Below are 22,211 nucleotides of genomic sequence, written 5' to 3'. Positions count from 1 at the left end.
GGAGAGGAACTGAGAATCAATTAAAAACAGAAATCTAATAAATCTAAAATATTTCCAAATGAAATGCTTGTGGTAAGCTAATTTCTTGTAAACACTGCACTCAGGTCACTTGAACAGTCCCAGATGGTGAACTAACTTTGTGGTCTTAAAATAAACGTCAGCCAACAAACCAAAGTGACTACAACGTTATTATCAATGTAGTTGGAAACAAGAGATCCATAATCAACCAATATATTACTGTTTTCCTTTGCAAAATTGAAGAGCTTTGTGGAGTTTTACTAAGTTAGGCAATTTCATTGAAATTTCAAATTTTAATTTATATGTTAATTAAAATTAAAATGACAATGAAGTTAAAAGTGAAGTAAAAATCTAAAGTTATTTATATAACTTAGAAAAATAAAAATGTTTCTAAAAATGCCATACTTTTGAAATGTATTGCATTTAATACATAGATTAAATATATGTACGTATTTAATTCTTAAGCTATCACAAACTTTCTTCAGCTGATATCTGAATGATTTTATTCAACAAATATTCAAAACTCTTCTTTTAAAAGTTGAGTTACAAATAAAAGTTTGTGATCTGTGCTTTGACCAGAAATTATACCGGGTGAAATAAACATCTACCCTACCTGCTCCACCGTCAATAATCCATCAGGCGATTCTGGCACAGGCTGCATGGGTAGAAGCTGGCATAGTGTGCCTAAAAGTAAAGCAACTTCCTTCATACTTCTCCAACAGCATACCAGCACCATCTGAGCAGTTACATCACATGTTTTTCCTTCTTTACCTTGAAAAAAAAAAAAAATCTTTTGCAACACTGACTGCTCACAACCCAGGTTTCTTAGAACAAGCTTATTCATAATTTCCCCAAGAATAATCTGCTTGAATAAACCAATTTGTCCTAAGCTATATTTACTTAGGAGAGAATACCTAACATTTGTCGAGCATGTGCTACGAGCAGGAATCATGCTCAGTATTTTTTTAATACACTATTTTCAAAATAAATTTAAAAACAAAATGCAATCGTGTCTCAAAACTTAAGTCTAACCTTTGGAAATTAGTGAAATGAATAAACTCTCTCTGCTAAACTCAGTCATCCATAAAACATGACTATAACAAATATACTTCATTATTTATTTTGGGGAGGGTGGCTGTTATATCGGTAAAAAGAGTAAGATAGGACATTGAAAGTCAAAGGAAAACACAAATTCTCTTTAAAAATATATTTAAATTCCAGGGCCAATAAGCTATAATTATCCTTACTCTTTTTCTAGTTTTACAAATATTTTAGTACTGACATTAAAAAAAAACCCACAAAATAAAACCCAAGACAAATGATTAAACTTAAAAGGTAAGTAAACAAAACAATATTTATAATGCAATCCCACATGTGTTTTTTAAAAGCCCACCAAACTTAAAGATTAAATGTATGTACACATAAATACACAGCACAGGTCTAAAAGGATATACACTCAAAAGGGAGAGTGGGGTTGGGGAGGAAATGAAAGAGGACTTTATTTTTAATTTGTATTTACCTCTGATTTGTTTGAAACTATTATAAGCATATACTTATGCTATTTCGTGTAATTTAAAAGAAAAACAGAAATTTTTACAAGACAATACCCCCATCTAGTGGAGAATGCGGAATACGTAATACATTTCTAAGATACTGCTTCCGATGACTTTCTGTAGCCTTACAGAAAATTATAATATAACTAATGAGAAAATAGGCAGTTAAGGACTCAAATTCTGGAGGCTTGCTACAACACACAGGCTCACATTTTCCTGACTAATATGGTTTGTTTCCTTAAAGAGGCTGCCTGACTGTAGGGACTCTCACAGCAGACAACAATGAACCATACTGCTGCCCAAACCCAGTTCAGCGGGCATCACTGTTCTTACATCACCTGGCTGTCAAGACAGGTTTTAGCACTCAAAGGCTTTTTGTTGTTAGCACCTTATATGCTGCACTGGGGCAAACCATTTTCTGGTAAAAACTCTTATAAACTCATTCCCTAAAATAATTCATTTATAAGCTCAAAAGAAGACTTTATTTTCTAAAAATGGTCTGTACACATCTGCAACCTCTGGTTTACCATGTTAAAAGGGCACTTTGTACTTTTTTTTTTCACTTAAAGACTGATTGTAGAGCACTGATTTTACGTTACCTTTGATTTCTGCAGAAGTATCAATATTCGGTACACTGGCTTTCAAGTCCTCCAAGTCAAGGCTGTCACAGTCTTTCAATATTTTGGCTTGATTGAAATAATCATTAGTGTCCCGTGGCTGAATCTCATTCAGAATCGTCTGTAAGCGGCTTGCTGATTCTGAGGGAGAGAGATGAGAGTATGTAAAACCCCTGTTTCATGCCACAGGCCGACTTCCCTTGGGGGTATTTGCCATCAAAAATTTTGTAATTTTCAATACTTGATAATCACTTCTATTAGAAGGGACTCACAGGGTGGATAATGAGAAGATTATTTGTATAAGGTCTTCATAACACTTGAGTGTACTTTTAAAATGTGGCAAATATTTTAAGTAGGTTGAAGAAAGGATAAAAAAACACAACAGAAACCGTCCACAGGACAAAGGCTGCCATCCCATTTACACTGCTTGTCTTATTGTTGTCTAAGAACCTCAAATACAGTGCTCAATCACGTGAGAAAAGAGCAATACAAAATTATCAAGTTTTAAAGGAATAAAGTAAAAAAGATAAAAGAAACCTGGCCAACATAAAAAACAATTTTCTATAGCCCAGGAATATCATAAAGACTCCATATTTGACTCTGAAATACATTATGTAATATACTGCTTTCTAAGTATGATTTACAGCCCTAGTGTTACATTAAACTTCATTTTTATTCCCTAAGCACTCACTGGATCAGGAAATGTAAGCTCCATGAATGCAACACTTTGTCTGTTCACTGCTGAATTGCCAGTGTCTGGAACAGAAGCTGGCTGGTGGCAGAGGTTCAGTAACATGGGCTGAAGCAATGAATAGATGACTAGGTAATGAAGAGCTAGCCAGGCTCAGAGTTTTAAAGAAAATAACAACGGGTAATCATCTGAAACCAATGAACAAACCAGAGAACAGGTATTTACTGTATACCTATTATATACACTTATATTTTAGGTATTATGGAAAATACAAAAACCCAAACTGCTATCATGATGAACCGGCCAATATCTTATGTTCACTTGTGGCTTCCGTGAAATTTTGCCAAAAACAAATTTTGACAGCCATGAAAACGTAACACTGGCCCAAAAAGAAACCAGGGAAAGACTAAGAAAAAAGAAGGATGACCAGAGTAAAATTTTAAGAACCCTACCATTCATTTTTGTGGCTTTCGAGGCAGATTTTTTTCAATAAACTCAGAGTGCAGGGCAGTAACGTGGGAAAGAAACAGGGAAAATGGAGAAAACCAGAGGAAAAAAGAAAAGGCAAAATTAAGGAAAAGCCGGTGGGCCATAGGCAGTTTTTGAGACCAAAAGACTTGAACACGTGAATAACAAACAATTTTAGCGTACTCTGCAGGCCCTACCCACAACAGGTAAAAAATATTCAAGATTTCTCGTCCAGAATATACTGGTATTTGCCTGATCCAAATATTACCTGTAAGATGAGGTATTCCTTATTCCCATGCACTAATAAGAAAACTAAAGCATCAAATTTTGGTTTTCAGACTATCAATCAAAATAAATAAATAACTATGCCTTAGTATCGTGAACCATCACTCATCTTCCAACTCATTTTTAGTAAAGAACACAACCTAACATTTTCTATGCACATATACACTTCTAGGTTACTTTATCAGCCCAAGATATTGCCTTGTGTGAGGCAGTGTGTGTTTATGATATATTCCGTGTGTTTTTAATACAAGTCTCACACTTGGACTCCAAAATGCACTCACAAACTTTATTTCAACACCAAATGTAAATTTATTTTGTGATTTTCTAGGTGCTAACAGCCAATCCCTTCTGGCCCATTCAAGTACCAATATGTATAAGCCACCTAAGGCATCCCAGGCACTGAGTTTAGTTCCCATCCTTTCAGAAATTATTCATTCATTGATTTATTCATTACAACAAGTATTTATTGTGTACCTACTTCTCCCAGGCACAGTGATAAGCAAAGGGAGGGGAAAATGGATGTGATCCCCGTTAAATTGTACCAACTCCATGAAGGGGCACTCTATGGGAAGGGGAAAGTGTTAAGAGATTAGACTGGCAAGGTAGCAGGAGCCAAACTACTATTAATATAACACTTGGTCTGAGACCACTAAAGTATTTCAAATAAGGGGCGGGGGGCATAGCACAAGGGTCAAGTAAGGATTATGTGTAACATCATGACAAATTATATGATTAGAAAAGATTGCTTTGGATGTATCAAAAAGGAGATAAGAATAGATGTGGGGAAAGCTCCTGGAGTAGTCCTAACAAGAGAAGATAAAAGCCTGGAGTAACGTAAGAAGACGCAGGTAAAAAGAAAAGAGATCTGAAATATATTTAAGGGTAACACTGAAAGAATGTAGACACAGGCTAGATACAAGGAGCAAAAGGTGTCAAGCAGCCCTAGGCTCCTGACTTGCATGAATAGATCTTTGGTAAAGATACAGGGGTTGGGAGAGAAAAGACAGATTCAAGTTCATGAGATCAATTTGCGGCATTTTGAGTATCTCCTCCTATTATTATTATTTTTTAATTAAATGGTCTTTGAATGTCCATTGGTCTTTGCCCATTTCAGATCCCTAGCAAGTTGCCTTCTCTGATGGAATCCCATCAGCTGCCCACTGCTCGAATTTATACTGCCAGCTCTCCCAGTCCCAGCAATTACCGGGTAGGTTGTGTTCTGAAACGACAATATTATAAAACCCAACTTACCCCAGGGGAGGAAGTGCCTTGATCATCACCTGATTATTTGTTTATTGATTTGAGTTATTTTTTAATAGTTACAAATATTACTAAAAAGGTAGAAATATCACTACCAATAATTTTTCTCCCCGATTTAGAATTTTTAGCTCTCCAAAGAAATGATTAGGGAAAAAAAATTAAAAGGAGAGAAAAATCTGTTGATTCTACCTTTCTTTGTTTGCTGACCTGAATCAGTGTCCATTGGGATGAGGCCTTCCGGGGATGAGCTCTGAATGACCGGAGATACCACAGCAGAAAGCCTGTAGGACATTGAAAGGAGCTTCTCCACCACAGGTTTCCACTCACTCACCAACTGCAGGCTGCTGCAAGAGGGCGTAAGGGAAATTTATACTAAAAGCAAAAATCCCATTTTTTTAGATGGACATGAAAGGAGTTGGAAGAATTTGGGTTTCAAACTTGTGCAATCTATGAAATACTTAAGACGATATATAATATGTATTATGTATGCACATCTTTTAATCTATTTTTAATTATCTTAAAGGCCACACATCTTTTTCAGGACATATTCCAGTACGAGCTGAAAGCCTAGAAATGCGTGTTCAGGAGGTAGCTGTAGACACACTTACTTGAGCGGTAATCTCTGCAAGGCCCTGGTTATACAGTGGACTCGCCCATACACTGGAAATGATGCGGCTGCCTGGAGCAGAGAATTTTCAGCCTGACATACTTCTTCCTCAAGATGTTCCAACAAGCATTTGATAACTAGAAAAAGCAAACAAACAAAAAAAAAAACCCACAGTAATACCAGTTTAAAAACACACTTATAAATTACTGAACAGCAAAACAGTTCCCATGAAAACATCCAACTCAAAAGAACTTTATACTAGAGGTTTTGAATTTTAAAAAACAGAACTTTCAGGGTTATCTGGCCTGTTATTCTTGTCCAATGAGGTAGGGCCGAATCTTTTCCTAACTTCCTGGATCCACTTAAAGCATTCACTCTGAATCATTCCTCCTAGACCTCCTCTATCTGGGGTATCAGACCCTAGGCCCAAGTACCATTTTTATTTTTAAATAATGGTTCTACTGAGATATAATTCATGTACTACATAATTTATACATTCAAAGTATACAGGTCAATGGTTTTTAGTATATTTACAGATATATGCAACCATCAGCACAATTTTAGAACCTTTTCATCCACCCCCCTCTAAAAACCCTCATCCATTAGCCGTCACTCCCTTCCCTGCACCTGTCACCTTCCCCAGCCTTAGGCAACCACTGATCTATTTTCTGTCTCTATGCATTTCCCTATTCTGGACATATCATATGAATGGAATCATATAATATGTGGCTTCTTTCATCCAGCATACTGTTTTCAAAGTTCATCCATGTTATAGCATGTATCTATATTTCATTCTTTTTTTACAGCTGAATAATAGTCCATTGTATGGATGGATATACTATAGTTTATCAATTCATCAATTCATAGACATATGAGTTGTTTCCACCTTTTAGCTATTATAAATAATGCTGCTATGGACATTTGTGTACAACTTTGTTTGGACATAGTTTGCATTTCTCTTAAATATATGTCCATTACGGACTGACTGAATGTGTCCCCCTCAAATGCATGTGGAAGCCCTAATCCCCAATGTGATGATATTTAGCGGTAGGGCCTTTAGGAAGTAATTAGGTTTTGATGAGGTAATTAATGGGGGACCCCCATAATGGGAATAGTGTCCTTATAAGAAGAGGATGAGAGACATGTGAGCACAGAGCAAGAAGGCTCCAGTCTGCAAGCCAGGAAGAGAGTCCACACCAGGAACTGAATCAGCACTTTAATTCTGAACTTCCAGCCTCCAGAAATGAGAGAAATAAATGTCTGTTTTTTAAGACATCCAGTCTATGGTATCTTGTTATAGGAGCCTGAGCTGACTAAGATAATAGGTAAGTGTAGAACTGTGGAGTCACATGATAACGATGTGTAATCTTTTGAGGAACTGCCAGATGGTTTTCCGAAGTAGCTGTACCATTTTACATTCCTACCCACAGTGTATGAGGGATTGATTTTCTCCACATCTTAGTCAACACGTGCTACTATTTTTTTCGATTATATCCATTCTACTGGGTGTGACATGCTTCCTCATTGTGATTTTAATTTGCATTTCCCTAATGACTAATGACTTTGAGCATATTTTCATGTGCTTATTGTTCATATTTTGTTTTGTATATTCAGATTCTTTGTCCATTTTTAAATTTTGTTATGTCTTTTTACTAGTGAGCTGCAAAAATTCTTTATATATTCTTGATTTAAGTCCCTTATCAGACAAAGCATTTGCAAGTATTTTTCTCATTCTGCAGATTGTCTTTTTCACTTTCTTGATTGTGTCCTTGACACAAGAAAAGTTTCAAAAGTTTGAAGAAGTCCAATTTATCTATTTTCTTTGTTGCTTATATTTTGGGTATCATATCTAACAAACCATTACCTAACTCAAGATCACAAAAATTTATACCCATGTATTCTTCTAAGAGTTTCATCATTTTAGTGCTTACATGTGGATATTCAATGATCCCAGCAGAGTAGATGTTTTCCCTCTCTACTCAAAAGGAGGTTATATTTTAAATTTTAGAATTGTGTATAACTAGTAAATTATTAACATTAGGAACATATCAAGAACTCCTACAAATCAACAGGAAAAAGACAAACAACCCCATAGAAAACTGAACAAAGGACATGAACAAGCAGTTCACAGAAGGAGAAAAGTGAGCAGCTTAGAAACATGTAAAAAGATGCTCAATTACATTAGCAATCAGAAAAATGCAAGATAAAATCACAATGAGGTACCATTTCATATTCTGCAAATTTTCAAAATCTGACAATACCAGTTATGGTGATGATATCATATACCACAACTCAAAATTTACTGGTGGGAGTCTAATTTGAAAATTGCCTTGGTAGAGAGACCCGATGGCTCAGTTGGTTAGAGCACGAGCTATCAACAACAAGAATGCTGGTTCAATTCCCGCCATGGGATGGTGGGCTGCACTCCCTGCAACTAAAGATTGAAAACGGTGACTGGACTTGGAGCTGAGCTGCGCCCTCCACAACTAGATTGAAGGACAACGACTTGGAACTGGAAAAACACAGTTCCCCAATATTCCCCAATAAAAATAAAAAATATACGTGTGTGTGTGTGTGTGTGTGTGTGTGTGTTATATATATAATCTACTTGGCAACACCTAGTAAAAGTGAAGATGCACATACCTTATGACTAGGCTGCTCTACTTTTTCATTTACTATAAACCCTTAGACATATGCATTAGAAGATCTATATGAGAATGTTCACATCAGCATTATTAATTTAGAAAAAAGAAGTCCAGCAACAGGAAAATGCATTAATTGTAGTAAATTTGTACCATATATATAGTACTATTTATACAAAATTCCAAAATCATGTAAAAGCAAATCATATATTGTTTAATGATATATACACAGGTGGTAAAATCTGGGTTAAAAACAAGATGAAAGATTAATATAAAACCTAAGACAGTAATTACATGGTGGGGAGAGGAAGCTAGGATAAAGGAGAGCCTTTAAAAGGTACAGCTGCTATTGTATCTCTTAAGTTAGGTGTTATCACCTCCCTTGGGAACAAAATTCGTTAAATGTTTATATTATTACTATTTAAATCCTATATATATTTAAATATTCTTTGTATATTTGAAATATGTCATAGTTTTAAAATATCTTGAATTTGAAAGCCTTTACGTGAAGCGTGAACTCTACAGGTCACCCCAACTGCAGACCTCTTCCTCATACCACCTTATCAGCGCCTCCTTTCAAACCCAGCCCTAAAGCAATTAGAGTGGCCTAGTGTCATCTTCCATGGTACTGTCATCCTTCCATCCCCAGATCCATGGCCACATTCCCACCAGAATTACCTATGGCCTCCTAATTTTCTCCCACCAGTAGTTCTCTTTTTTGTGGCTTTTTTCTAGCACCTTAAAGAAAAAACCCTACATCTGACCTCTTTTTTAAAAAAAGAAAATCCCTATCTGTCCTTATTTCCAGTACAATTCCAAAATGAAGATTTACTAGCATAAAATGAAGTACACGAATCCCCAACAAACATTTGTTGAAAATCACTATATCTAAACCAACTCAGACCCTAAGTTTTGGAACTGGCGGTATGGAAAGTGAAAAGGTAGGGGTATAATAGCCAGTTAAAACATAAACCCTGACAAAGGAACTCTCCGTTCTTAACAGAAATAACAAAGATGATCTGCCTATAGTCACGGTAGTTTCCACAGAAAAAAAGTACATTTTTAATAGAGAAAGAGGTCAGCAAGAGCTTTATTAACGTACATTTATGTATCAACTTATTTAACATGAATCATCTGTTTAAAAACAAGTGTTATAGCTGAGTAAACTATTTATTTGCATAAGAGAAATTCATGGCAGTCTTACGCACTGGTAAACTACTGTGCTGGTATGGTAAACTCAAATAAAAAACCACAAAGAAATGTTTAACCATTAGATATTCTCACCAAATGAATAGTGAGAGCGTAAGATACTGGTTTTGATAACAAGAGCAAAAGGTCATTTACTCAATACAAACCCATTAACGTGTTTCTTTCCACCACAGCAGCAAACTTATCTCCATCGCGGCATGCAACCTGCTGAGCTTTTAAGTAGGCAGACAGAGATGACGGCAGAGCATTCTGCCAGATTAAGAAGTTCATCATGTAGGAAGCTGTTACACAGTCGTATGGTTTGGTGCTGGTGCTGAGTGCCAGTGCTGCCTGGAATAAGCCTTGCAGTTTCTCTGAATCCTAGAATAAAGCACAGACTCAGTAACTGTCACTCAAATATTTATTTAATTCGAAAGAATATTACACATTTAAAAACAGAGCCTGCCACATAACTGTAACTCAATATGAACATTAATTCCTGTTCGCCCTGAATGTAGGATAGAGTTTTGTTTTTGTTCTTTTTTTTAACTTTTTTTTTTTAAATAATTTATTGGGGTGACAATTGTTAGTAAAATTACATAGATTTCAGGTGTACAATTCTGTATAGGACAGAGTTTTGATTATAGTAATTAATGATTATTATGAATCAGTTCTAGTGATGAGGGTCTTGAAAATAATCAGTTGGGAACCAACACTGATAAAGCTTTTTAAAAAGAGCACCTCTTTCTTCAGCAAAAGTGTACTTTTTCCTGTAGAAATTCTGCTATGACTATAGCCAGATCATCTCTGTTATTTGTATATAGACCCGAGTTCTTTTGTATATTCAGGGTTGTTTTACCTGGGCGTCATACTCCTGCCCTCCTCCCTTCCTCTTCCCATAGAACTAGTTCCAAGGAGAAAAATACAAATCCACACAAAAATACAAATCCAGCAGGCTGTTTCTGGCAGAGCTCCATGCATATGCATGGAAATAAAGTGATCAGATGAGCCTGAGAAATTCTGCAGAGCTCCCACACCTACATCTCAGATACTCATCCACTTACATAGCCCCTCCTAAAGAAGACAGAACAAAAAAGACAATTCACTGGAATATGCATGAAAATAGGCACTGGGCTGAGGGCAGGGGTGATGGATGGGTCCTAGTCCCAATTCCGTGGTTGACAAGATACATGTGCACCAAGCTGCAACTCAGGGTTTCACTGCTCTATAATATTGATTTGACTAGGATTATTCCATAACCATCTAATATAAGGAAAAAGTCATTATAAACTTAATTTTGAATTTCATTATAGGTACACTAATATTGAATGATGTCTTAAAATTTCAAAATAATAGATATCAAATAAACTAATTCAAATATCAGTTTATTTCAATATAAATTCTTTGCCATTTGATGTTTAATTTTCTATCTAAAAAGCTTAAAATAGTAGCCAAAAGCTCAAATCGAAATAAATATTAGAAAGAACCAACTAAGCATCTAAGTCATTTTTTTTTTGTAACTGACAGCTAAGTCCCTGAATTCCTTAACTAATCAACTAGTAAGAAACACAATATATAACCTTTGGAATCTAAAATATCTTTGTTCTGTCATCTGAGGTCAATCAAAATATAATATAAAAGCCTTGGATATGTAGTTCCACAAGAAAGGAGGGCAAGAGACAAGGTGAATGATAAAGTCATATACTAGAAAGATATGCCATCAAAAAATATATACACAGGTCCTTAGAGAGACTAGGTTAGCATTCAAAAATGTTTTAAAGTTAACTATATTAAAAAATTAATTATGTGTTAATATAAGGTATACCCAGAGAAAGGCTTTGGAAATATGTAATTAATATTTTAAAACCTGGAATGCCTGTTCCTATGATCAGTTTACTAATATGCAAGCCAGACCAGATAATATAACCACCAAAATCGTACAACAAGCCATATGTGCTATTAAATTCCCTGAATTTTAGTTAATGTCTACATACCAAGCACCTGTTTATCAAATTATAGAGATACAGATCCTTCATAGTTCACGTAAGGACCAGGTCTTTCATGTAGGTGCTATAATATACCTTCCCCACTCCATATACCCTCAAAATACTTGTCAGGAATGAGGCATAGTTTTACATATACATATGTATGTATATACATACACATATATGTATGTATATGTATGTATTATATATACAATACATAGTATATATACATATATACATATATGATATAAGGCTACAGTGTGATGAAAGGTAAGGGGCAAGGGAGAAGGGAGGGGTGGGAGAGAAGAAAGGAAATAGAATGAGAGAGTATCTTCTTTAAAAACTCTATATGATATAAAAGTTGCAAGTCGAAGCACCAAAGAAGCTTCTGCTCACCAGGGCACTGGAAAGACCACAAGGATAGGTAGGTAGAGCAAGTCCAATATGGACCCAAGATAGAAAAGATGCTCTGAGATCTTCCAATGCCATCCAGAAGCCATGAAACAGACACCCTGTGCTCTCTGACATGTGCTCCTACAGACTCCCCCTGCATCTGCAAGCTGTCATGCCCTAAATAGAGCCTCATAGCCCGAGCCCAGACCACAGCTCAGTTGCAGCCCCTGCAGGCGCCCTTGGACTCTAGACAGCTCTAAGAGAAAACCATAGCAAAGCTCTAGAGCCAGCGACCCCACAGTTGCTGGTGACCTCACAGCCCTAGAATAAGCCTGAAGGGCAGAGCCCAAGGCCTGGGTTGAGGAGTTCACTGCAGACCCATCCCCATGCTGTGCTGTTCCGCCCCACCCCCCAGCCCATCTTTGGTTCCCACCCCAAGGGGTCAGGAAAAGAGTGGGAGCTGGGGATGTAGACCGCCTAGGTAGCAAACAGCTGTTAACCTCAAGTATTCTGAGTTTCAGTCTCAGTTTAGCTATTGCTTGCTGGAAGATCAGAAACATCAATTACACTCAACTTCCCAGTCTACTAAGCAGGGAGATTATCACAAAAACTCAAGTTACAGTAAGTGATGTGTTTTGATCAAATATTAACATATCTGAGGAAACTGGAGAGGCCACAGTTAACTGAAATCTACCAATAATCTTGTAAACAATAAAACCTACTGCTTCCTACAGCTCTCTTTTTAGCAAAACAACAAAGAAAACAAAGCTCACTGATTTGGACTTTGTCTTCTCTTACAATATTTCCTCCCTCCCCATCACCCATCCCTACGTCCTCCATCCCACCACCCCACAACAGTGGAGGTATTAAAGGTAACTGAAACAGCCAGAAGGTGTAAGAAGGCAGATGCAAAGACCTTGGACAGCCTACAAATTGTTCTATCCGCTGCTTAAATAGAAAGTTTTCATGCATACACATTTATTTACAGAGGAAAAGTCCACATACCTGAAATTGCACAACTGGTTTTGGCAACTTCATTAGAAGATCAAATGCTAAATTTTTCACTGTTTCAAAAGTGCTGGTAAAACATTCCATTAGGGTTTGGAAACGTCTAACATCAATATCGTGACTCAGCTGATACACTGTTTCGCCTTGACCTATAATAAAAAAAAAAAAAAGTGAATAAAAGGAAAATCAACATTTTTAAGTTATTTGGCAAAATTTATAGAAAATTAGTACAAAAATTCACACTTCGTACTTTACCCATAATAGCATAAAAGAATAATTTTCCCATTAATTTCCTAAAATTATAAAATATAAGTATTAGTCTTCCAAATAGGAAAACTTTTTTTGAAAATTTGTTTAAAACCACTTCCTCCTCTTCCAAAAGGTTTTATGTTACATAACAGACACCTAAAGTAATTTTTAAATAAACAAAAATAAATACATTTAGGAATACATCTTTTTTAAAAAATCTTCATAAAACTCCTTGACCTAAAATCCAAAGTCCTACCATGTCTTGGTTGAACTGACACTGAATAATCAATATGCCACAGCCTAACAGAATTACTGGGTGTCAAAGATCAAAAACTCTTTTGGCCATTTAGGCAAAAAACTCAATTCATCTAGAAAGTGGAGAAAACTAGGCTGGCTTTACTCTTCACCACAGCATCATGTAATGCTAGAAGACAGCAAAGCAATGCTTACAAAATCCTCAGGGAAAGAAAGTGTGATGAAAAACTACACATCAGAATCATACTCCAGTATCAAATATAACAGCAATATAAACATTTTTGAATGTGCAAGAAATTAAGAACTACATTTCCCCCACTGTTCTCAAAGAAAGACAAATTTCAGCCAACCAAGAAATGAACAGAGAAACTATCACAAAAGAATGATGGCAGTCACTGACTTCATTTAACTCGAAGGTCAAGACTAAACAACTGTGGGAAGAATGGGTTTCATAGCAGAATGTGAAGAACATTTAACATTTAACAAATTAAGCCCTGCTAATAACTGAAAACATTCTTATGCTTACTTAATTTGAGGAATGTTACTCAGTGTAACTCAGGATGTGAGTTTTTTTATTTAATCTTAACTCACAAGTTAGTATGACCCTGTGAAATTCCTAGAGCAAGCAAACGATGTTTTTACCACTTCATTAACACCTCTGCTCAACTTTGTTTCTTCTATTCAAATTTGGGCATCTTTTCTTTCTCTGGCCAAACTGTTCTGGCTAAAACGTTCACTACAATGGGGCAGAGCTCTGAGTAAAGTGAACATCCGTTCCTGATCCTAGGACAAAGGCTTTGTCTTTGTCAAATGACCATGGTGCTGGCTGTGGGTTTTTCATGAATGTTCTTTATGATACTGAGGAAGTTCCCTTCTATTCCTAGTTTGCCGAGTGTCCATTTAATCATTAAAGGGTACTGAATTTTGTCAGTGTTTTCTCTAAATCCACTGAGATTATCATATGTGTTTTGTTTTTTTTTCCCTTTGTTCTAATGTGGTACATTACATTGACTATTTTTTATTATGTGGAACCACTTACTTAGTCAAGGTGTATAATACTTTTAATGTGCTTTGGATATGGTTTGCTAGTATGTTGTTAAAAATTTGTGCATCTATATTCCTAAGGGATACTGGCCTATAGTTTTCATTTCTTGTGGAGTCTTTGTCCGGCTTTGGTATCAGGGTGATGTTAAGCCTCATAGAATGAGTTAGGAAAATGTCCGTCCTCTCCAAGAGTTCGAGAAGGATTGGTGTTAATTCTTTAAATATTTGGCAGAATTCACCAGTGAAGCTACGAGAGGCTTTTGATTACTGACTCTATCTCTTGTTATAGATCTGTTCAAATTTTTTTTCTTCTCGACTCAGTAATTGTATGTTTCTAGGAATTTGTCCATTTCATCTAGGTTGTTTAATTTATTGGAAATACAATATAATTGTTCATAGCATTGTCTTATAATCCTTTTTATTTCTGCAAGGTCAGTAGAAATGTCTCTACTTTCATTTCTGATTTTAGTTATTTACGCCTTCTTTTTTTTTTTTCCTTTTTCTCAATTCTATTCCACTGGTCTGTGTGTCTGTTTTTCTGCTAATACCATACTGTTTTGATTATTGTTGCCCTGCATTGTTGCCCTATAGCTGAAGTCAGGGAGTGTGATACCTCCAGCATTGTTCTTTTTTCTTAGGATTGCTTTGGCTACTTGGGGTCTTTTGTGGTTCCATACAAATCTGATCATTTTTTGTTCTATTTCTTTAAAAAATGCCATTGGGATTTTGATGGGGATTGCATTAAATCTGTATATTGTTTTGGGTAATATGGCCATTTTAACTAAGTTGATCTTCCAATCCATGAACACGGAATGTCTTCCCATTTCTTTGTGTCTTCTTCAATTTCTTTTAAAAATGTCTTATAGTTTTCAGTATATAAATCTTTCACATCCTTGGTTAAGTTTATTCCTAGGTATTGTATTCTTTTTGCTGCAATTGCAAAAGGAATTGTTTTAAATTTATTTTTCTGAGATTTCATTGTTAGTAAATAGGAATTCAGTGGACTTTTGTACATTGATTTTGTAGCTGGCAACTTTACTGTATTCATTTATTGTTTCTAATAGCTTTTTGGTGAGGTCTTTAGGGTTTTCTATATATAGCATCATGTCATCTGCAGAAAGTGACAATTTAACTTCTTCATTCCCAATTTGGATGCCTTTTATTTCTTTCTCTTGCCTGACTGCTCTGGCTAGGACTTCAAATACTATGTCGAAACTTTCTTTTTTTCTTAATTACTATAGCCAACACTGTCAATTTTGTTGATCTTTTTGAAAAAACCAACTTTTGGTTTCATTGAGTCTCTGTATTGTTTTTCTATTTTCTATTTTGTTTATCTCCATTCTAATCTTTATTATTTCCTTCCTTCTGCTAGCTTTGGGCAAGGTTTGCTCTTCATTTTCTAATTCCTTGAGGTATAAAGTTAGGTTATTGATTTGAGATCCCCTTTTTTTAATGTAGGTATGTACAGGTATAAATCTCCCTATGAGCACTGCTTTTGCTTCATCCCATGAATTTGGCTGTGTTTTTAGTTTCATTGTTCTCAAAGTATTTTCTAATGTCCCTTCTTCTTTACCCCCTGGTTAAGAGCTCTCCTCAACTAGGAAGCCTTCTCTGACACCACTGTCTGAAACAGTTAGCGCACCCCATCCTTCCAGGCACTCTACATCTCCCTCCCCTTCTCTTCTTGAAATACCTTTTCATAGTACTTATCTCCATCTGAAATTCTATGTATTACTTGTTAATGTACTGTCTGACTTCCTTCACTAAGATTAAAATCTAAGCTCAAGAATGGGAAATATTTTGTTTTGTACATTGCATACCCTTGGCTGTTTGACATATAATAAGCACTAAATAAATATTTGCTGAACAAACCCCTTTAATCTAATTGTAAAATCCAACTTTTCATCATGAATACTGTGACAGTTTATTCCGAGTAAGACAGATGCATGTGGCTTATTCGTCTTGAAGTAGGACATACTTAAGGAAAGGCAGATAACATTTTGACCAATCCCAAATCATAGTCCTTCTATAAAATAAAAACCCACATTAAAGTTCTTGCGATAAATATAGAATGAATTTACATTTCTCATCCTGGATTTCATGATCATGCCTCTTTAACCTCCTTTAAAGTTAATGGGTATAGTATGGCTTCCACCATTTTCATTACCTCCCAGTCGTTTAATTAACATAATTACTGGGAGATCAGTCACTGCCCAATTACACATGACTCATTCATTAGGAAGATAACTCAGGTTTTTCACTATTAACGTACATTTAAATATATTATATTCCCTCAACTGAAAACTTACCAGTATAATTTAGCCCAGTGTTACTTCCCCTACACGTAGGTACAACTGTAACTACATTAAATGTGCAGAAAACTTTGTTAAATGGATACTCAATCACTCTCAGGTAAGACTTTATTTTTTAAGTTCAGTTGTAGTACCATTGAAATTCTCTAAATTGATGAATGCCCTATATACATTTTCTGTGGATGTTGTATAATAACAAATTACCACAAATTTAGCAGCTTAAAAACCACAGAGGGGCCGGCCTGGTGGCTCAGGCGGTTGGAGCTCCATGCTCCTAACTCCGAAGGCTGAGGGTTCAATTCCTACATGGGCCAGTGGGCTCTCAACCACAAGGTTGACAGTTCAATTCCTCAAGTCCCGCAAGGGATGGTGGGCAGCGCCCCTTGCAACTAAGATTGAACACGGCACCTTGAGCTGAGCTGCCGCTGAGCTCCCAGATGGCTCAGTTGGTTGGAGTGCATCCTCTCAACCACAAGGTGCCGGTTCAACTCCCGCAAGGGATGGAGGGCTGCATGCCCTAAAATTAGCAATGGCAACTGGACCTGGAGCTGAGCTGAGCCCTCCACAACTAAGACTAAAAGGACAACAGCTTGAAGCTGAAGGGAACCCTCCACAACTAAGATTGAAAGGACAACAACTTGACTTGGAAAATAAAAAAAGTCCTGGAAGTACACACTGTTCCCCTATAAAGTCCTGTTCCCCTTCCCCAATAAAATCTTAAAAACAAAACAAAACAAACAAACAAACAAAAACACCACAGAAATCTACTCTCTCACAGTCCTGGAAGCCACAAGTCCAAAATCAAGGTGTTGGTAGGGTCATGCTTACTACAGAGGCTCAAAGGGAAAATTCGTTCCTCATCTCTTTCAGCATCTTGTGGTGGCCAGGATTCCATGGTTATAGCCACATCACTCTAATCTCTACTGTCACATTGACTCCTCCTCTTCTATGTGTCACATTTGTCCTTGCCTCTTTCTTATAAGGACACTTGTGATGGCATTTAGGCCCATCCAGATAATCGAAGATTATCTCATTTGAAGATCCTTCACTTAGTCACATCTGCAAAGACTCTTCCCAAGTAAGGTTCACATTCATGGGTTCTAAAGATTTGATGTGGGTATCTCTTGGAGGTCATTTTTTCAGCCTACCACATCTTAATCAGCTGATCAAATTTATCATCATGAATAATGGCACAAGCCAATATCATGTACCTCCTGATATGATGCTTTGAAAAGAACACCACATCACCACCTATGCAATATCGCTAATAAAAACGCATAACCTGAATCAAATCATGAGAAAACAATAAGACAAACCCAAACTCGGATACACTCTTCTAAAATTTTAATGTCATGAAATAAGACACTGTCCAAATTAAAGGAGGCTAAGGAGACATGACGAAATGCAATGTGTGATCTTGGATTGGTTCCTGGATCACAGAAAAATTTTTTTTCTAAAATAGGTCACTTGTTGGAACAAATGTCAAAATTTGAATATGGATTGTATATTAGATAAAAGCATTGTATCAACATTAAATTTCCTGAATTTGATCACTGTATTATGGTTAGAAAATTAAGAGACACAGAGATATAAAGCAAATACAGCAGGTACTTGAAGAACGTCCTTTCATTCAATATCCCTTCATTATAACATTGACGAGGGGGGAAAAATTGATTCCTGGCCAGGGCCACTTTCTGTGTGGACTTTGCTCATTTTCCCCATGTCTGCACGGGTTTTCTCTGGTTATTCCAGTTTCCTCCCACATCCCAAAGATGTACATTTATAGGAAACTGGCATGTCTAAATTGTCCCAGACTGAGTGTGAGTGTGTGTGAGTCGCCCACACATGGAAGGGCGTCCTGTTCAGGGTGGTTTCCACCTTGGTGTCCCTGAGCTGTAGGGATGGGCTCAGGCCACCCATGACCCTGAACTGGAATACACAGTTAGGTTAGAAAAGAATTATCTTACTTGATTTTATTAATCTATCCTAAATGTATGTATAGCTCACATTTATTTCAATGGTAATATCAGAAGTATTTGGGATCTTTTTTCACAAGTTTGGTGATGTTTTTGTGACCAAAAAAAATATGCTGCAGGAACTTAACTGTTGTTTCTATCAATTAGCCTGTGGTAAAATTGGTTTCGTTATACATCATTTCACTTAAAGTCGCTATTTACAAGAAAGAACCCCCTGATGCCATTAAGTGAGGACTTAATGTATGTCAAAATATAAACCAATGAATCGAGGTAGAAGGTACGTGGCTGTGCACTGAACCATTCTTGAAAGTTGGCTGTTGGTTTGAATTTTTTTTTAATAAAAACTTGAAAAAAATGGTTTTCTTCAATGAAGCAAACCTGTATTAACATCAAATAACTCTCCTCCCCCCAAAATTATACTTTGCCAAAGAATTTTTTAAAAATCCGCTATAGTGTTAAGCAGCCTGGTCCTCTAGCCATTTCCTGCGAAAGAGTAGCTGAGCAGGATATTTTTCTGTTTGACCACAATCAAGAAAGACTGCGTGCAAACAAAAAAATCGTACTAAACCACTCATGTACAGGGATAAAAAGAATAGTTTCTAGTCAAAAAGAAAAAAAGGAAACAACTCAAAGGGAAGTTAAATGTTCAGCCTCTTTGAGTACCACACAGGAGAAACAAAGGGCATCATTAAATCAGAATGCCTGGAAATGATATCCTCATATAGTCTTTCTGAAACAAGACTGAGACTTATGAAACAGATAACATGTAAAGGGAAACCACATTTTAACCACAGAGACTCACTGAGGGATGTTATACATAAGAGAAACTAATTTTTTTTTAAGTTTTTAAATTTAAAGAACAGATTGGGCATTATATTAAAACAGCATCATATATATTTGGTGGGGTGAGAGCAACAACTCTTCTCATAATAAGCATAGTCCATGAAAACTGTAGTTTTGGGTCAGCAAATGATTAACTGAAAACAGTTTCTCTCCCTCATGTCCCTTCCCTTACTGACACATTTAATTATGTCCAAATAAGAATTTTATAGTGAAAATAAAACCTCCCATAAGAACCTAAAAAGTCAAGAAAACTCAAACTTCAAGTAAAACAAAACATTAAAAAAGTATGTGTCTTGAAAAAACAACAACAAAAAACTTTCCCCAAACATTATTGAAAACTTACCTTCTAAGACAGGAAAAACTTCAGCTATTGAGCCTAAAATGGTTAAAGCTGAAAATCTAGTTGGGTAGGAAGAGCCAGGAAACAATGCTTCAAAAAGACTGTTGCAAATGGATGACATGAAATTCTAAAAAAAAAAAATCACAATAAGTATAATTGAGTTAACTCACAACAGGTTATCTTCAAAGTATCATCTTTAAGAGTGGTTTTTCTTCTTTTAATTAAGGGAAAATATTTTTTAAAACAATACCATTGCCTTGACATTCAATGGCACTTGACAATTCAATGCAACTCTTGACCATGAGCTATATAATGACTTTAATAAAGCCCCTACCCTTCTTTGTAGAATCAACAAGAAATACAATTCCCATTGTATACCACAGAAGAAAAAACATATTTTTAATGAAAACAGATCCATTCGGTCCTGACTTGTATAAAAGTTATATGAATACTGATTTTCTTCATCAGAGGCATTCAGTCATCAAAGGTATGTATGCTTTTTAAATATGTAAATGTAACACTCGATAAATATGGCTATGATGACATAATTCATAAAAAAGTGCACCTATTCCATTGTCTTCTATCTGCCCCTTTGAGATTCCTGCTCTACCATTCTGCTTATACAAATGATAAAAACAATGAACACTTTTAGTAAAATGCAGCTGTTAAAAAAAAAAACAAAGTGAGAAGTACTTTATCCACGATAGTCTTCTCTTCTTCCTCTAATTAAAAATATATATAATTATATTGTTATTTTCATTTTTATTTCAGTATAATATCAAAGAGAAAAACTATAAGGAAAAGTTGTGATTCTCAAGCATCTCCTATACTGCTATGCCCTGAAGACATGTTTGTAACTGAGCAGCATATATAAGAAGCCCTAGTCCCAAATGACTCTATACAGGATCCCTGCAATCATTTCTTTGTCAAGGACATATAACTTTGGAGATTTATCCTGTAGGCCCTTACAAACCCTAAGTAAGGGTTTATTAACTTATTCTGTTGGGTTTCAAAGGAATAGGGTAGTATTGAAAATATCCTAGTTAGTTTTATTTATAAATGACTAGTATAAAACTCACCTTAAAGGGTAACAAGCTCATCCTTTAGGAATGATCTTATCCTAATTGAAGTATCATTTACATATTTAGATAACAGTTCTTTCCCTCAACCAGACTGGAACCACAATGGAGGCATGGATATAGTACATTTATATCCCCTGTCCTGAGCATACTGTCCTACACACGCAGAAGAGGCTCAATGTATATGCTCTAGTCACTGTTAATGGCTCCCCATAAGGCTTCCAGATACCTGGGCTTAGCATTCAAAACTCTCTACCACTCATCCTTAATTTGATTTTCTAACTCATTTCCCATTACTCACCTCCTGTGTTCCACCAAGTATCATATGTGAGTCCCACTAGTGAATTCACCATTCCCCAAGTTCTCCCTGTACTTTCTTACTTCCAGGCCTTCACTCAAGCTGGTACCGAGGAAAAAAACTATTCTGATTTTGGAGTCAAGAGCAGACCTGGGTCCACCACTTACCAGTTGAGAGATTACTTAATTTTTCCAGGCTTCAGTGTTCTCACTGTTGAGTGGGGATAATCATGCCTATCTCATAGTCTTGTTATGAAAGGTTAAATGAGAACATGGATATAAAAACATTGTGTAAATTTAAAAGTACTCTAGCTATTAATGTCAGTCATTTACGTATGAAATAGTCTCCTTCACTAGACTTCTGAAGACATCTTTTCCAACTTAACAGCCTCCCCTTCTTCCCCAGCACTTACTCTGTTGACTGGCACTGATCGTACCACACACACAGCTATGATACGTTGATAATTTAGTGCCAAAGTTGCAGCTTCCAAAAGCCACATGTGACTATAGTTGGGGGGAAAAATCAGAACCATGAGATTGACTCAATAGATTAAGTCTCTAAAGGACTAGTTTTCAAAAAATATATATCCATGAGCACAAATGAAGAAACCATCCATGGATCCATGAAAATTCAGAATGTCAATCCACAAAACAGGTTTTGTGTTTCTAAGCACCCAATTGAGACAAAGGTCATTTTACTCCTTGCAAAAAGAAGTAAAAGAGATCTGTTTTCTTAGATCATCTAACAATGATCTAAGAAAGGCTAAAAAATAACTGTTCCATGTCCACAGTAAGTGTTGAATATATACTCTAGTCAATTTTAATGACTCCCAGAAAGGCTTTTTAGAATGATTTAGAGTTTACAAAGAGATTTCTCATTTAATCCTCACAACTAACCTTTTCAGAGAGGTTACTAATCCCACACATAGTTGAATAGACTCATAAAGTAAGCCAACGAGGCAGTGGCAGAATCAGGACTAAACCTATATCCTTAAAGTTTAGGTCGTGACTTTTCAGTCTTCGCTGTTGGCATTTTACAAAGATGAAGCTGACTTCAGCCTTTGTATAAGAATATATTCTTCTTTAAGTGATGTTTTACCT

The 22,211-nt window shown here is 36.1% G+C and overlaps 1 protein-coding gene across 3 annotated transcripts in view; it reads right to left on the bottom strand.

Moving 5' to 3' along the window:
• Positions 1-22,211, bottom strand: part of THADA (THADA armadillo repeat containing) — a 291,641-nt gene that overhangs the window by 249,745 nt on the left and 19,685 nt on the right. For all 3 annotated transcript variants that reach the window (XM_033125139.1, XM_033125141.1, XM_033125140.1), the window contains exons 15-21: positions 19,738-19,861; positions 12,713-12,864; positions 9,497-9,710; positions 5,501-5,636; positions 5,100-5,236; positions 2,171-2,329; positions 632-789 (exon numbers count right to left, since the gene is read on the bottom strand). In XM_033125139.1, coding sequence (XP_032981030.1) covers positions 632-789; positions 2,171-2,329; positions 5,100-5,236; positions 5,501-5,636; positions 9,497-9,710; positions 12,713-12,864; positions 19,738-19,861 — 1,080 coding nt within the window. The remainder of the gene's footprint in view (positions 1-631; positions 790-2,170; positions 2,330-5,099; positions 5,237-5,500; positions 5,637-9,496; positions 9,711-12,712; positions 12,865-19,737; positions 19,862-22,211) is intronic.

This window comes from Rhinolophus ferrumequinum, chromosome 13 (genome assembly GCF_004115265.2).
Source record: "Rhinolophus ferrumequinum isolate MPI-CBG mRhiFer1 chromosome 13, mRhiFer1_v1.p, whole genome shotgun sequence".
In the NCBI taxonomy this organism is placed as follows: Eukaryota; Metazoa; Chordata; class Mammalia; order Chiroptera; family Rhinolophidae; genus Rhinolophus; species Rhinolophus ferrumequinum.
This window is presented reverse-complemented; position numbering and strand designations above follow the sequence as displayed.